Here is a 15,042-nt window from a genome sequence, read left to right on the forward strand (position 1 = left end):
GCTATCCTTAATGGGTTTTCCTTCTTCTTTTTAAAGCTCTACACACTTTTTCTATTGTTCCAATAATCTTTTTCTGGATTTTTCTTTTGTTTGGTCTATATGTGCAATACTTTCCTTGAATGCACTGGATACCACTAGCCTTGTAAGAGAAAGAAGGTTCATCGTTTTTACTAAGTATGCTATCTGTCACTGCTTATCAGTGCAATCTCTTTTTGTAATGGATTAGGCAGAACATTCTAAAACTGTGCTTGCTGTGTGTGGGGTGCATACGTACTTTCTGCTTCACTTTAGTGGTTTTTTTCCCTTTTGAATACAGTCCGTCCTCGCCTTACGTGGGGGATCCGTTCCGGATCCCTCCATGTAAGGCGAATTCCGCCTATGCTCGAGCCCCATTGGAAACAATGGGGCTCGTGCGTGGCGGCGCAGGCGCGCGCGGGGCACAACGGGCGTGCGCGCCCATTCAATTGAATGGGACGCGCCGCCCCTTCCGCCCTGCGCGCGCCCCGCGGCTTGAGCGCGTATACTCAAGGCCGCGTAAGGCGTGCTCACGTATGGTGCGGGCATGCTGTAAAAACATAACATAAAGCTAATTATAATGTAAACCTATTTATAATATAGAAAATAAGATAAGGGATTAGATGTAATCAGCTTTCATTCAGATAATTTAATTCTCAGTAAACTTGGTAACTGGTATGCTTCCTGTCCCTAGTCAGATTAATCAATTTAGTCATTTCAGCAATACAATAAATGTAAGAATCCTGGGCAATTGCAGAGGGATCCGAGGGCCAGGTTTCTGCCCCAGGATCTTCCAGAAACTGGAAGGACTACCCAAAAACATCAAAAAAGGAAGTGAACAGATGGTTTTGAAAAACAGTTACCTTTTATATTGCATCAGGGACTACAACCTATCTCTATGAAGCTTATAGAAGAAAGAAATCGCTTTCATTCATTCATTCATTCATTCATTCATTCATGCATTCTTTTTGCCAGAAATAGATTAGCCTAGGAAGTCTGGAGGGTGAGGTCTGCAAGAACAGACTTCAAGGACTGCATGTTTGCAACCTTGTTTTAAGCTTATCTAGGCCTAAAGCACGCAGGCAAAATGATGCAGCTTTAGGCTGCGTTGGGGGAGTGCAGTTTACATGACACATGTCCTGAATGCAGCCTTAAGCTGCACCAAGGCTATGCCAACAAAAAAGAACTGCCCCCCCCCCAAAAAAAAAGGATTATATCTGCTCCTGCTGGTGGCCCAGTTTGGGACCGCCACCACAGCCTGCATCGGGAGTGGTCCTGTGTGACACACACATCTTAAGAGGCCATACGCTGTGCCAAAGCTACACTCCAGTCCTTAGGACTAGAACATGGCTTTGGTGCGGCTTCTGGCCTCTTAGGAAACATGCAGCGTTTAAACAGTATACCTCCAAAGTGACCCGAAGCAGCTTTATTTTGGCCTGTCTGTATGGGCCCATTGTGTCCATGTGTGGACATTCACTGACTTTGAAGGTAGGACATGTAGGGTAAGAGGTAAAGCATGCACGAGTTCTCACAATATATTAAGGAGCTGCTACAACAGCACACATAAATTATTTTAATAACATTTTTAATAGAGTCCCAAAGTGTTTTAAACCTCTGTCTGTGTGTTGTTTCCAACTTATGGTGACCCTAAGGTGAACCTATCACAGTTTTCTTGGCAAGTTTCTTCAGAGGGGTCTTGCTGTTGCCATCTTCTGAGGTTGAGAGACTATGGCTTGCCCAAGGTCACCCCATGGGTTTTCATGACTGAACAGGAATTCAAATGCTTCTCTCCAGAGTCATAGTCCAGTGTTCAAATGGTATACATTTTATATATCATTTTATATTTACTTATGTTGAATGTCTGATTGTTCTATATCCATTCATGCTTGACATAATTTCAAATGAAATAGCTTCTTTCTCTGTACAGCATACTATACGATACAGTTGCCTGCTTGTGTTAATAATTTATACTGTTTATTTGTTGATTCCAATATACAGGTGTTTTCGGATCTGGCAAAAGTTATTTGCTGGCCATTGTTATCTTGTTCCTCGTACAGGTCTTTGAAACCAGGGAAGCAACTAACAGCAAGACGCCAGCACCATGGAAAGTACTAATCTCTTCTTCCACAAATGTCGCTGTAGACAGAGTATTGCTATGGTAAGTAATTTCTAAAACATTTGCGTATATTCTGTTCTGTATAGGAAAAGCTTCATTTTTCTTTCTTACAATAATATATTTGCATTGCAGCTTGTAGTACAGTGCATACTTTCCTTTTCCTTTTCAGTCTAAACCAGTGGTTTTCTTTTAGTTTAGTTCAGAAGTCTGATTATCTATATAAAAGTAAAAATTGAAAATAAACTGGGCATCTAAAATCATGTATTTCTAGCTGATTTAGACTGTTAATGTTGGGAAACTGGAAGGTACAAGTGAGAACTGGTAAGAAATGAATTAATGGAAAAAGAAATCAGAAATAGTACTGTATTTACCAGAATCCCCACTATCTATAATGGCCTTGAAGGTCAAGCTCTGTTTGTCTCTAAAGGAATTACTAGAACTCTTCTTATGACAACATCAGAGTCAATATGTGCTACCACTGGTAAAGGCTCTCCCACCTCAGTTTGCTATTTTAGAGTCTTCATATGTTTATGGCAATGTTGAATGTAGAAAATCATTTGGACATGATATAGAATAGAAGGACTAAGATTCCTTTTAATAAATCTCAATCTCTGTCTTGTTTCCTACTTTTTCAGCCTACTAGATCTTGGATTTGAAGAATTTATAAGAGTGGGAAGTATTAGAAAAATTGCTAAGCCAGTTCTGCCTTACAGGTAACACTCCTGAATTTTTAGCTAGCCCAGAAGTTAACTGATATTAAATATGCAAATTATGTTATATTTTGCTATTGGACTATGAAGTGCAGCATATACTGAGACATAAATTCAGTGGCTGTTCCCATCTGGAGTAAATCCAATGAAGCAATTGGATGTACCTTGTATTATATTATGACTACTACTGCAAATGCTACTACTACTATTAGCAGTAGTTGTAGTTAGATTTAGCTCCCCTCTTTCTTCCAGAGAGGGTTATGGCCCTCTTCCACTTCTCTTTATCTTCACAACTACTATGGAAGTAGGTCAGAATAAAGAGGTGTGACTGAGGTTCACACAGCACATACCATTACTCAGTCGGAATTTGTACCTGGATCTTCTAAGACACTAATCCAAATCTCTAACCACTAGACTGCACTGAGTAGTTGTGACTATCAGTTGGATTTAGTCCTGAGAATCTGAAATAACTGCAAATTCAAATTTTAAAAATCAAGTTAAATTCACTAGTTGTAATTTTTATATGTTTTTATTTCTATGAAAAAATATCAAGCACAACAGCAGCATTCATACATTTTAAACGTAAGCATTGCGGTTGTCTGTCATTTAGCCATGGACAATCATCTCTATGTAGGATATCTTTTTCAAATGGATGATATTTCTAATGAGGATATTTATAAGTATGCTTGTGAGTACACCCTTAATCCATAAGACATCTTCAGTGGATGTAAGCCATCATGAGTGTCTCTTTTGAAAGACTGAGTTATAAATTATCCAAATAAATAAATATTTGGAATGTCTTCAGGGAATCTCATAGCAGTCTACTCTTATGTCTCTTTGGCCCCATACAGACAGGCCAAAATAAAGCTGCTTCGGGTCACTTTGGAGGTATGCTGTTTAAATTATGCATGCATCCTAAGACTCCAGAAGCTGCACCAATGCCAAGCTCCAGCATGGCTTTGGTGCGGCTTCCAGACTCTTAGGACGCATTCATCATTTAAACAGCATACCTCCTAAGTGACCTGAAGCTGCTTTATTTTGGCCTGTCTGTATGGGCCCTTTGGCAAGCAAAGACCTCTTTAGTCTCCCATGCCTATAAAATGTCAACTGTGTTTTGTATCATTTCTTTGTCTTGATTTTTGAAATTATAATGATCATTTCAATTTTTATAGAGTTCTTTGAAAACAACCACTGATAGGAAGCAATGTACACTTTAAAATGAAATACATTATGTAAATATTCCAGCAATATAATATGTATGAATGCCCCTTCAGATAAAAAAGAAAGCCCTGCACATACAAAAGTATAATGTTACTTAGTTTTAAAACTAAGTTTTAAAACTTTTAATGGTGTAGTGATTTAATATGTTGGGCTAGGGCTGTATGTTCACCAGGGTTCAGATCACTGCTCAGTGATCAGGTAGTTGTGTCAGCCATGTTGCAAAATACTGCAGAACACAAAATGCATCAAAGAGCTATAATTTTGTTAACCAATCAATACATTTCTCGAATTTGAAGATACTGATTTTTGCCACAAGAGGGGAAACTTTAACAAGAGGATGATAATGGATTGTGACCTAATTCTTGGAGGTTTTTACCTCCAGCAATGGTAAAACTTTTTCATTTGGGATACAACTGACAATGTTTACCTATACAGCACTTTAAAGTTTTTCCAGATGTAACAGTACATGAATTTCTTTAGTTGGCTTTGCACAGGGTAGGGGTAGCCTAGATCTCAAGGCAAGTTACCTTTTTGTTGCTAATGGAGTTGAAATTTTATTACCTGTATTTTATTGCCTTTTGTCCCCAGTCCCCACATGGCCAAGGAGAGGAATAGCCTCTGCCTAGATAGATATTCCTCTAGACCATCTTAAATGACAACAAAAATAACACTTGAGACAAGATTTAGGCCCATGACTCTTAAAATTATCCCTTTTCTTCTATATGATTTTAACATCTTTTTCTGATTAAGAAACCAGTGAAGCTTCAAAAGCTTGGATGATATATTTTCAGCCTTTTGATTGACCAATAAAGGTATCACGTTTTAAGGCTTTTGGATCTTGTTGCATCTTTTTATAGATCTTTATATAGTATATTTATAGTATATTTATTTCTCTATTTACAATATGTTTGAAGCTTGCATGCTGGCTCGGGACCTGAAAGTGAACAACTAAAGGAATTGCTTGCTCTGATGAAGGAGGATTTAACCCCAGCAGAAAAAGTCTATGTAAGGAGAACCATTGAACACCATAAGCTGGGTACCAACAAAGCTCTGCTGCAACAGGTACAGATAAAATGAAATATCTGACACAAATTATATTGTGCTGTAAGGCATATCTAGTTTTAATCAAGATACATAAAAAATCTGGCAAATAAAACAATGGCACACAGACTGTAAACACTCAGTATATGTTGAAAAGGAATTACACTTCAACCAAGTAAGCATTTCACACTCAGAACACTGTGCAAAAGTTTATCCCTAAAAGAATATGTTATGTAAATATCATTTATGGCATGTATCTTATTTATTTAAACATCAGAATTTTTGATTATATAGTTTTGATTATATAGCTTATGGTCATAAAAATTACCCATGTCAGTAGATTGAATTTTAAAAAGTTATTTTCTCTCACATGGAATAGGTGAAGGTAGTGGGGGCTACCTGTGCTGCTTGCCCATTCCCTTGTATGAAAAACCTTAAATTCCCCATAGTGATTCTGGATGAGTGCAGTCAGATGACGGAACCTACATCTCTTCTTCCTATTGCAAGGTATTTATGTCATGACCCACCTGCTGTCCTGTGAATATATTTATAGTTGGTCAATGTTGTTGTTTTAGCCATTTTGAGTATGCAAGAAGAAGGTGATTGGATGGACACATGTTCTCACTAATTTAACAATATTGGGGAACTCAGAATTGTTTGTTTAATTATATTAAATAATAATAAACTCACAGGTTTGCAAACCTACTTCTGCCTATCAATGGCTATTTCTTATTGACAAGCTCATCAGGGAGAGCCATATGCATACATTAGTAATATGTATTCAGTTCCTATCTTTTGAAATACTTAGGAAGATGTCCAGTTTTTTTTAAAAAACAAATGGATGAAAGCATCAATAATCACAGTTCTATAGTCAAGGCAGCATTATTATTGACATTCTTTGATTATGGTACGGCATTAAACAATGTATAGCACTGGATAATATAGTAGTGAATAAGCATAATATCAGCTGCTCCAGTACCAAAAAGAATATAGATCTGTTTAAATTCTAATACATAATGTACAGTGCTTTAAAATGTGTTTACATTTGTAGGTTTGAGTGTGAAAAGCTGATCTTGGTTGGAGACCCTAAGCAGCTACCACCCACCATTCAAGGATCTGAAAGTGCACATGATAATGGTTTGGAACAGACCCTCTTTGACCGGATGTGTTTTATGGTATGTACTGTTATATTCTTGAAAATGGTGGTGTTTCTGAAATATTAAGTTCATCCTATGATAGAATTTTATTTTCTTAATTTTACAAGCAAAAAAATTTGAGGAAAAATTTATTGTTTATTTTATGTTAGTACTTATTTAGAGTTTTCTTAAGAGCTGGTTATTATTTCTTGTTTGGCTTCATAGGGTTGTTTTTAGAATTTCCTAGGAAAATATACAGTGCAATAAATGTGATTTCAAAATCAGTCATGTGGATAGTCAGTAATGTTAAAAAAAAATCTCAAGTCGAATATTAGGATTTTTGTTAGTATCTGCTTAAGAATCCTCAGAGCAAAATGTACATGAATTTTCAGTACCAATGTAATGCTGTGTTTAGAACATATATCTCTAAGGAATATTTCTAAATTCAGTCCAGTGAAAGAATAGATTTTGTTTAAAAAAATGTCTTTTTCTGTTGTTTGACTGGATAAAGATCATTAACATATTTTCCATTACAGGGATCCTATTCTTCTGACTCTTTATGTCAAATATTACTGTTACTGTATCCATGAGTCAATGATTTCCTAATTTTCAAAACATTTTTTAAAATCTAATAAGGTTCCTTGCTTGGATAATCTGATGGAACTTTATATAAGCCTGCTTCCTGCAAGTAGTCTGCATGCTGTTGGGTTGAAGTTAACATGAACAATATTGCATCAGACAGCTGATTTCTATGTCCATTGGTTTCATGGGAGGACTGCATTATATCTCCTTAAGTGTAGAGATAATGCCTGAAATCTCTCTCAGATAAAAACAAATCTGAAGTCGAAAGCTTTCACGGGCGGCATCCATAGTTTTTTGTGGGTTTTTTGGGCTATGTGGCCATGTTCTAGAAGAGTTTCTTCCTGACGTTTTGCCAGCATCTGTGGCTGGCATCTTCAGAGAATGCTCAAACATTCTCTGAAGATGCCAGCCACAGTTGCTGGCAAAACGTCAGGAAGAAACTCTTCTAGAACATGGCCACATAGCCCAAAAAACCCACAAAAATCTATAAAAACAAATCTCCTTTTTTAAAGAAAAGATTTCATATAAATAAAAAATGTATATAACACATGGTACTAACAACATAAAAGAAAATACTTAGGCCTGTTACAGACTGCCAAAATAAAGCTGCTTCGGGTCACTTTGGAGGTATGCTATTTAAATGATGCATGAGTCCTAAGAGTCCGGAGGTCGCGCCAAAGCCACACTCCATTCTTAAGCACTGGAGTGCAGCTTTGGTGCAGCTTCCGGATTCTTAGGGTGCATGCATCATTTAAACAGCATACCTCCAAAGAGACCCGAAGCAGCTTTATTTTGGCAGTCTGTAAAGGTTTGTCCACCTACATTTAGAGTTTTACTTTGCTTCTGAATTTTGGTGCTCAACCCATTAGGGATACTCATTTAGTGCTGCCAAATACAATTACTGACAATAAATGTGACAAGGAAGTTATTTCACTTTACCTTCTGAAATTTTCCTAAATATGTCATATGTCTCAAAGAGTTTATGTAATTTATAATATTAATATACACTCTGACTGTTACTGATAAGTCTTTCAGATTTTTCTTCTTGTTCCCTGCTTTCCATTTCATAGGGTTATGATCCAATATTGCTTAGGACACAGTATCGTTGTCATCCTGCTATCTCAGCAATAGCCAATGACCTATTTTATGAGGGAACTCTGCTGAATGGCATTTCTGAAATGGATCGAAGTCCTCTCATAGATTGGTTGCCAACACTGTGTTTTTATAATGTTAATGGCTTAGAACAGGTATGTATTATATTAATTTTTGAACTGTTGAGATTGCCACGCTTATATTTGGTAAAGCATTGTTGGATTTTTTGAGACAAGATGGGTTTAAATAAACATTTACTTTAGATTCGTTACTTCATTAATCTGATGGCATTCTGAGGTTAACTGTGGGCGTACTGTGCAATTGCATCAAGTGACCAGAAAATTTGAGGCTGAAACACAAGGGAGCTGTATTACTGAAGTGGCTCATGCTGCACAGAGAGCTACATCATAAGGAATCTGGGGTGTGATGGCTTAGTGGTTAAAATGCCAGTTCTGATGATCGGAAGATCAGAAGGTTGGCAGTTCAAGGCTCAAGTGCTGCATGATGGGATGAGCTCCTGTCACTAGTCCCAGCTTCTGCCAATCTAGCAGTTTGAAAGCATACAAATGCAAGTAGATAAATGGGTACCACTTCTCAATGGGAAAGTGACATAGTTTGGTGTAGTCATGCTGGCCCTGTGACCACCAGAGTAGTCCTCGGACAACACTGGCTCTTTGGCTTAGTAATGGAGATGAGCACCGCCTTCTACAGTCGTTTATGACTAGACATTCATGTCAAGGGAATACTTTTACCTTTAAGGCTGTACAAACATGGAGGCTTATTACATGAGAAAAGAAAGCCGAATCAGAGCAGGGGAGTAGCCACTTTCTCCGTGTCTCTTCACATGCCATTCTAGTATATCCATTCTCATCCCAAGAGGGACAGTTGTAAAAACGTGTATTTTGTTGCGCTGTAAAAATCAGTTTGACAAAAGGCATGCTTTGATAACCATCTCCCTAGGGAAGAGAACGGAAGTGCTATGAGAGCATGCAGAGAGGCACGGAGAAAGCCACTACTTCCCTGCCCCGTTTTTGCTTTCTTTTCTTAATATGATAAGGCTCATAGTTAAAATGGCTCCACCAATGTGGAGAAGTTTCTTCACAGACATATACAGCTCCCAACATAATTCAGGTCCTTACGATTTAAACATTACTATGTCAACCGTATCATAAAAGGAATACGATAACTAGACCTATATTGCTATGTATTATGTTTCTTTCTTTTTGTCCATTGGCAGTCTAAGTGATTTCTCATTGGCTTTCTTATACTGCATTATTTGAAGTCTGTTTCTTGTTTTTTAGATGGAAAGAGACAACAGCTTCCATAATATGGCAGAATCTTTTTTCATTGTCAAGTTAATCCAATCTATGATTGCTAGTGGAGTAGATGGATCTATGATTGGAGTAATAACCCTCTATAAATCACAAATGAGCAAGGTTTGTTTTTCACACCAAAACATGTTCTAATAAAACATTAAACAAGGCAATTAAAGATAAATTGTAAATTGTTTTTCTCCTTACCATGTTTCCTATGTGTTCCAAAGAAATCAATTTTATTTTGACATCCTGACTCTGGGACCCCCAGCGTGGTGCCTGTGAAGCCCTCTTACCTTTCTTGTTTGTTTGCCCTAGATGATGCTGGAAAGCATAGCAATGGCCTGTTGGCACTCAATCCTGACCTCAACCCTGAGGAATTATTTAAAAAGGCAATCCCTAATGGCAGGAATGATGTGATTAAAATGTTCTCTATGGCAACAATTTTGTCATAACACCCTGGACACACTTGATTTTGTTTGATTTGGAATCTAAGCAGGGTTTTTTCCCTGATTAGTACTTTGGGAGTGCAAGGGGGAATGCAGGGATCTCCACATTATGTTTAAGAAAGTGTTGCCTATAAAACCCTGGAGATTGCTGTCAATCAAAGTTGCCTGTACAGTGGAACCTCGGGATACGAAATACCCGGGTTACGAATTTTTCGGGACCCGAAAAAAACCCATAGGAAATTATTGATCCGGGTTACGAAAGTTTTTTCGGGTCCCGAAAAAACTTTTGGTGCTTTTCGGCGCGATTTTACACCAAATCGCGGCTTTTCCCCATTAGCGGCTATGGGGATTCGGCTTGCGAAAGCCGTTCGGGTTACGAAAGCGGCCGCGGAACGAATTAATTTCGTAACCCGAGGCTCTACTGTACTGTGCTAGATGGGCCAATGGCCTTACCCAGCATATGGCAGCTTCCAATATCCCCATGGTGCTCCCATTCCTTTTCCTAATTTCAAATTATGTCCATGGGACCCAAAAGGTTGGAGTTTTCAGCTGCTCTAAATTGAAATTGATAAACTTTGTTTACCCAGAGCTAACTGGAAATTAATTTTAGATTAGTCACTTTCTAGAACAGACTCCAGTTTCTCATGATTGCCCAGTAAGCAGAAAAGCCAGACTTAAGTAGGATTTGGATTTGTTATTTATCCATTGTAAAAGTTGCTGTGATAATACAAATTTGTATATCTAGTCATAATGATTTATGGTTGTCTATTTATTAATGCTATTGATTGATTTTGATTATTGTTTGTGTTTTTCTAGTTTATTGTGAGCAATTTCAGAATGGTAGATGCTGTCGTACAGAACTGCCTTCAATTTCATTTAATTTCAGCATTTTCAAAGCTGCAAAACTAATGTCTTGATTTATTTTGTTTGCAGATTTGTAATCTGCTTGGTGCTGTTCAGTCAGATGCTTCCAAAATTAAAGCTGTCCAGGTGTCCACTGTTGATGCTTTTCAAGGAGCAGAAAAGGAAATCATTGTATTGTCTTGTGTAAGGACTAGACAAGTTGGCTTCATAGATTCAGAAAAGAGAGTGAATGTGGCACTGACTCGAGGAAAGAGACATTTATTGATAGTGGGAAATCTCAATTGTTTAAAAAAGAACAAAGTATGGGGGAGTGTCATTCGGCATTGCACAGGTAAAGCAGAACACTTTAAAATATATAGACAGTTCTTGCTACATTGGTCATAGAAAAACTGTTTTAATATAAAGTTGTCTTCCTATGTACCTTGTATCTTAGTATTTGTAATGTCATATATTCCTGTTGTATAAAATAGGATGCTATGTCTAAAATAGGGTGCTATGTGCTATATCTGTTTTCTTGATTCTTATGATCAATACATTGCTAATTTCAAGCATACGTCCAAGTAAAAAAACGTTCTAAACCTGTGCCACAATTTTTGTGAATGACAAACTATGCATCCAAATACAAGCCCCAAATAAGTTTTCACAAACTATCTGCTAATCCATGTGTTAATTTTAATGAAATTAATAAAAGTTGATGAAATAGAATTTGTTAGTCATAATAGAAGTCCTATTGACCTAAATCCAACATCCAGGCTAGATTTACAGAATCTCTGGGATTTATATGAATGTTCATATTCAGAAATTCATCCTGTGGATCTACTCTAGTTGAGTTAGGCCATTTATTGTGGTAGGTTTACTGTAGGTACGAATTAGCTTTAGCCTTGATAGTTTAGGACCAAATTAGCCATGACGCTGTGAAGTCTACAGTCTTAATTTTTTCCTGCCTTCTAGCCCTGAATTATATTTGAACTGCAGTATGTTGGGGGGGAATCATTTTCCTGGAGTGTCATTTTCCTTAATGAAAAAAATCACACCTGTCATATAGAATCATAGAATCATAGAGTTGGAAGAGACCGCAAGGGCCATCCAGTCCAACCCCCTGCCATGCAGGAAATCCAGATCAAAGCATCCCCGACAGATGGCCATCCAGCCTCCGTTTGAAGACCTCCAAGGAGGGAGACTCCACTACACTCCTAGGAAGTGTGTTCCACTGTCGAACAGCCCTTACTGTCAGGAAATTCCTCCTAATGTTGAGGTGGAATCTCTTTTCCTGCAGCTTGCATCCATTGCTCCGGGCCCTAGTCTCTGGAGCAGCAGAAAACAAGCTTGCTCCCTCCTCAATATGACATCCCTTCAAATATTTAAATAGGGCTATCATATCACCTCTTAACCTTCTTTTCTCCAGGCTAAACATACCCAGCTCCCTAAGGCGTTCCTCATAGGGCATGGTTTCCAGACCTTTCACCATTTTAGTCGCCCTCCTTTGGACACGCTCCAGTTTCTCAATGTCCTTTTTTAATTGTGGCGCCCAGAACTGGACACAATATTCCAGGTAGGGCCTGACCAGAGCAGAATATAGTGGCACTATTACTTCCCTTGATCTAGACACTATACTTCTATTGATGCAGCCTAAAATCGCATTGGCCTTGTTAGCTGCCGCATCGCGCTGTTGACTCATGTTCAATTTGTGGTCTACTTGGACTCCTAGATCCCTTTCACATGTTGTCTCCTTAAGCCAGGTATGGCCACAACATTTCAAAGATGGGAAATTGGTTAGTTTCCCATGTGTTCATGCACACACAAATGCACAGGCTATTAAACTGTTTTTTTTAAAAAACAAAACAAAACATGGGTGATCTAATCATGGGTCTCCTGATGTCAGATCCAATTGGGACTGGATAGCATCCTGTCAGCCCTCCTCATTGCAGTCAAACATCTTTTTGATCTCTGCTTGCCTTCTGCTTGGAAGCAGTATAGATAGATACCAGGATTCTTGTCAGTACAACAGCTCCTGTATTGAACAAGCAAATGGCTATGGCAGCCATTGGGTCTCTCTGCCTGCTGTTTCCCAAGAGCTCCTGGTTTCTACAAGATTCATCCATAAATGTCATGTCAGAAGGATCCAATGGCCATGAAGAAACAAAAGGAAAAGGGCAGATAAGGAGATTACCTTTTCTTTGTCCCATCTGCTTTAACTGACCCATAATCTTTGCAGGTTTTTTTCTTATAGCATTTTAGCATAAGACTAGTTTCTTATTAATTTAGAGCTCTTTGAATTTAATTTGCATGGCCTATAGAACTTTGAACTGCTTTTCTTTTTAAAAGATGCATATGCCATTTTACAGACAGCTTATGAAATTCCCCTTAGTTTCAAAATAGATTTTAACAGGTATGGTTGGTTGCTGTTCAAGAAAGAAAAGTCTAAAGCTCTTTTAATTGTGCAATGCTGTTCCAATGCTTTGTTAGATCTAGTGTATTTAGAAAATTGATATTAGAAAAATTAAGACTGAAGTTTTAATATATAATTATATTGTTCTTCTAGAGAGAAAAAATGGATTGCAGCATGTTAGACAATGTGAGCAGCAACTGAATGATATTATAAAATCCTACTTGGAAAGGAAAAAAGCAGAAGAAACAAAAAAACAACTAGAAAAATCAAAGAGTAAATCATTTTCACAAAATGTAGATGGATAAAAATGTGCTTTCTCCATATAAATTGTGTAAAGTATCTTGAGATATTTTTAAATATAATTGTAGTGTTTTTTTTAGTCCTACCAGTTCTCACATTATATGTTACTGCTTATCCAAAGCCTCACTATAAATTAATCCATCCTTTTCAACACGTCTAACATATGGTTTTTAAAATTGTACTATTACCATGAGTGCTGTGCAACAGAATAAAGCTTGGATTTTTAAATGCTTTTGGTTATGCAGTTTTTGAAATGACTTGATCCTTTTAAATATATTGTAGACAACGCTCTTACTGTCATGACGTTTTTCCTAATGTTTAGATTGAATATCTTTTTCTGTAGTTAGAATCCTTTGCCTTGTGTCCTAGTCTCTAGAGCAGCAGAAAACAAGCTGTCATATCCTCAATATGACATCCATTCAAATATTTAAACATGGCTGTCATGTCATTTCTTATCTTTCTCTTCCACAGGCTAAGCATACCCAGCTCCTTACTTCTCATAAGGCATAGTTTCCAGATCTTTTATCATTTCGGTTGCCCTACTCTGGACACTTGTCAATATCCCTCTAGAATTATAGTGCCCAGAACTATATACATTATTCATAGAATCATAGAGTTGGAAGAGACTACAAGGGCCATCCAGTCCAATTCCCTGCCATGCAGGAACACAGAATCAGTGCACCCCAACAGATAGCTATCCATCCTTGGTTTGAAAACCTCCAAAGAAGGAACCACACCCTGAGAAAGTGTGTGCCACTGTTGAACAGCTCTTACTGTCAGGAAGTTTTTCCTAATGTTGAGGTAGAATCTCTTTTCCTGTAGTTTGAATCCATTGCTCCAGATTCAGGCGAGGTCTGACCAAAGCAGAAAAGACTGCTACTGTTGCTTCCCTCATATAGACAATATTTTCCCATTGATGCATCCTTGTATCATATTGGCTTCTTTAGCTGCTGCATCATACTGTTGAATCATGTTTAGCTTATGTTCTACTAAGACTCCCAGCTCCCCATAGCATGTACTGCTGTCAAGCCAGGTATCCCCCATCCTATATCTGTGCATTTCAATTTTTTTCTGCCTAGGTGTAGTACCTTGTTGAGGTTCAGCTCTCTAATCTGTTAAAGTCATTTTGAATTCTAATCCTGCCCTCTGAGATATTGGCTACCCCTCCTAATTTGGTGTCACCTGCAAATTTGATAAGCATGCCCCATCCAAGTAATTGATAAAGATGTTGAATAGTACTAGGCCTAGGACAGAACTCCACTAGTCATTTCTCTCCAAGATGAATAGGAGCCATTAGTGAGTTTTGGGTTTGGCCAGTCAACCAACTGCACAACCACCTAACAGTTGTATCGTCTAGCCCACATTTTACTAGTCTTTTGTTTACAGCAAACAATATTCTTTTTGATTAAAGATGTCTGAGACAATTAAAAATTCCCAGTCAGTGACAATTTTAAAAATGTTCTGCTGGTTAAAGATAATGGATAATTTGAGTATTGAGCATACACTGCTAATCATTAGCAAATATTCTACAATATCATACCTAATTTCTGCAACAAATTAAACTACTGGATGGAGGGAGGGACATCCACACTAAAGGTAAGCAGCCTTATTTCTTTTGCTACTATATTATTTCTAATGCTACATTTAACATTTAATGTTTGGTTGATTAAGATAAAACATTGCTCCATGTCAGTCTCAAAAACATTTTCAATTGATGGAAATGTGTCTGATGTTGGATGGGTTTTCATTTTTGCAAACTTTGCAGTCTTAAAAATTTTTCCCCACGTGTTTAGATTTAGGAACATCCTGTCTTA

The 15,042-nt window shown here is 37.7% G+C and overlaps 1 protein-coding gene across 6 annotated transcripts in view; it reads left to right on the plus strand.

Annotated features, from left to right (window-relative positions):
- ZGRF1 (zinc finger GRF-type containing 1) overlaps positions 1 to 13,461 on the plus strand; it is a 41,493-nt gene extending 28,032 nt beyond the window's left edge. For 5 of the 6 annotated variants that reach the window (XM_089525947.1, XM_089525946.1, XM_089525948.1 and 2 more), the window contains 9 exons: positions 2,014 to 2,173; positions 2,767 to 2,844; positions 4,977 to 5,124; positions 5,483 to 5,610; positions 6,155 to 6,278; positions 7,892 to 8,068; positions 9,215 to 9,349; positions 10,609 to 10,870; positions 13,082 to 13,461. In XM_089525947.1, the coding sequence (XP_089382073.1) occupies positions 2,014 to 2,173; positions 2,767 to 2,844; positions 4,977 to 5,124; positions 5,483 to 5,610; positions 6,155 to 6,278; positions 7,892 to 8,068; positions 9,215 to 9,349; positions 10,609 to 10,870; positions 13,082 to 13,233 (1,364 nt within the window). In that variant the 3' untranslated portion in view covers positions 13,234 to 13,461. The remainder of the gene's footprint in view (positions 1 to 2,013; positions 2,174 to 2,766; positions 2,845 to 4,976; positions 5,125 to 5,482; positions 5,611 to 6,154; positions 6,279 to 7,891; positions 8,069 to 9,214; positions 9,350 to 10,608; positions 10,871 to 13,081) is intronic. The other variant, XM_089525951.1, reaches the window with a different exon arrangement.
- Positions 13,462 to 15,042: the final 1,581 nt, after the last annotated feature.

The sequence above is a fragment of the Sceloporus occidentalis genome, unplaced genomic scaffold, assembly GCF_023333645.1.
Source record: "Sceloporus occidentalis isolate IW3139 unplaced genomic scaffold, rSceOcc1.0.p SCAF_5, whole genome shotgun sequence".
Taxonomy (NCBI): domain Eukaryota; kingdom Metazoa; phylum Chordata; class Lepidosauria; order Squamata; family Phrynosomatidae; genus Sceloporus; species Sceloporus occidentalis.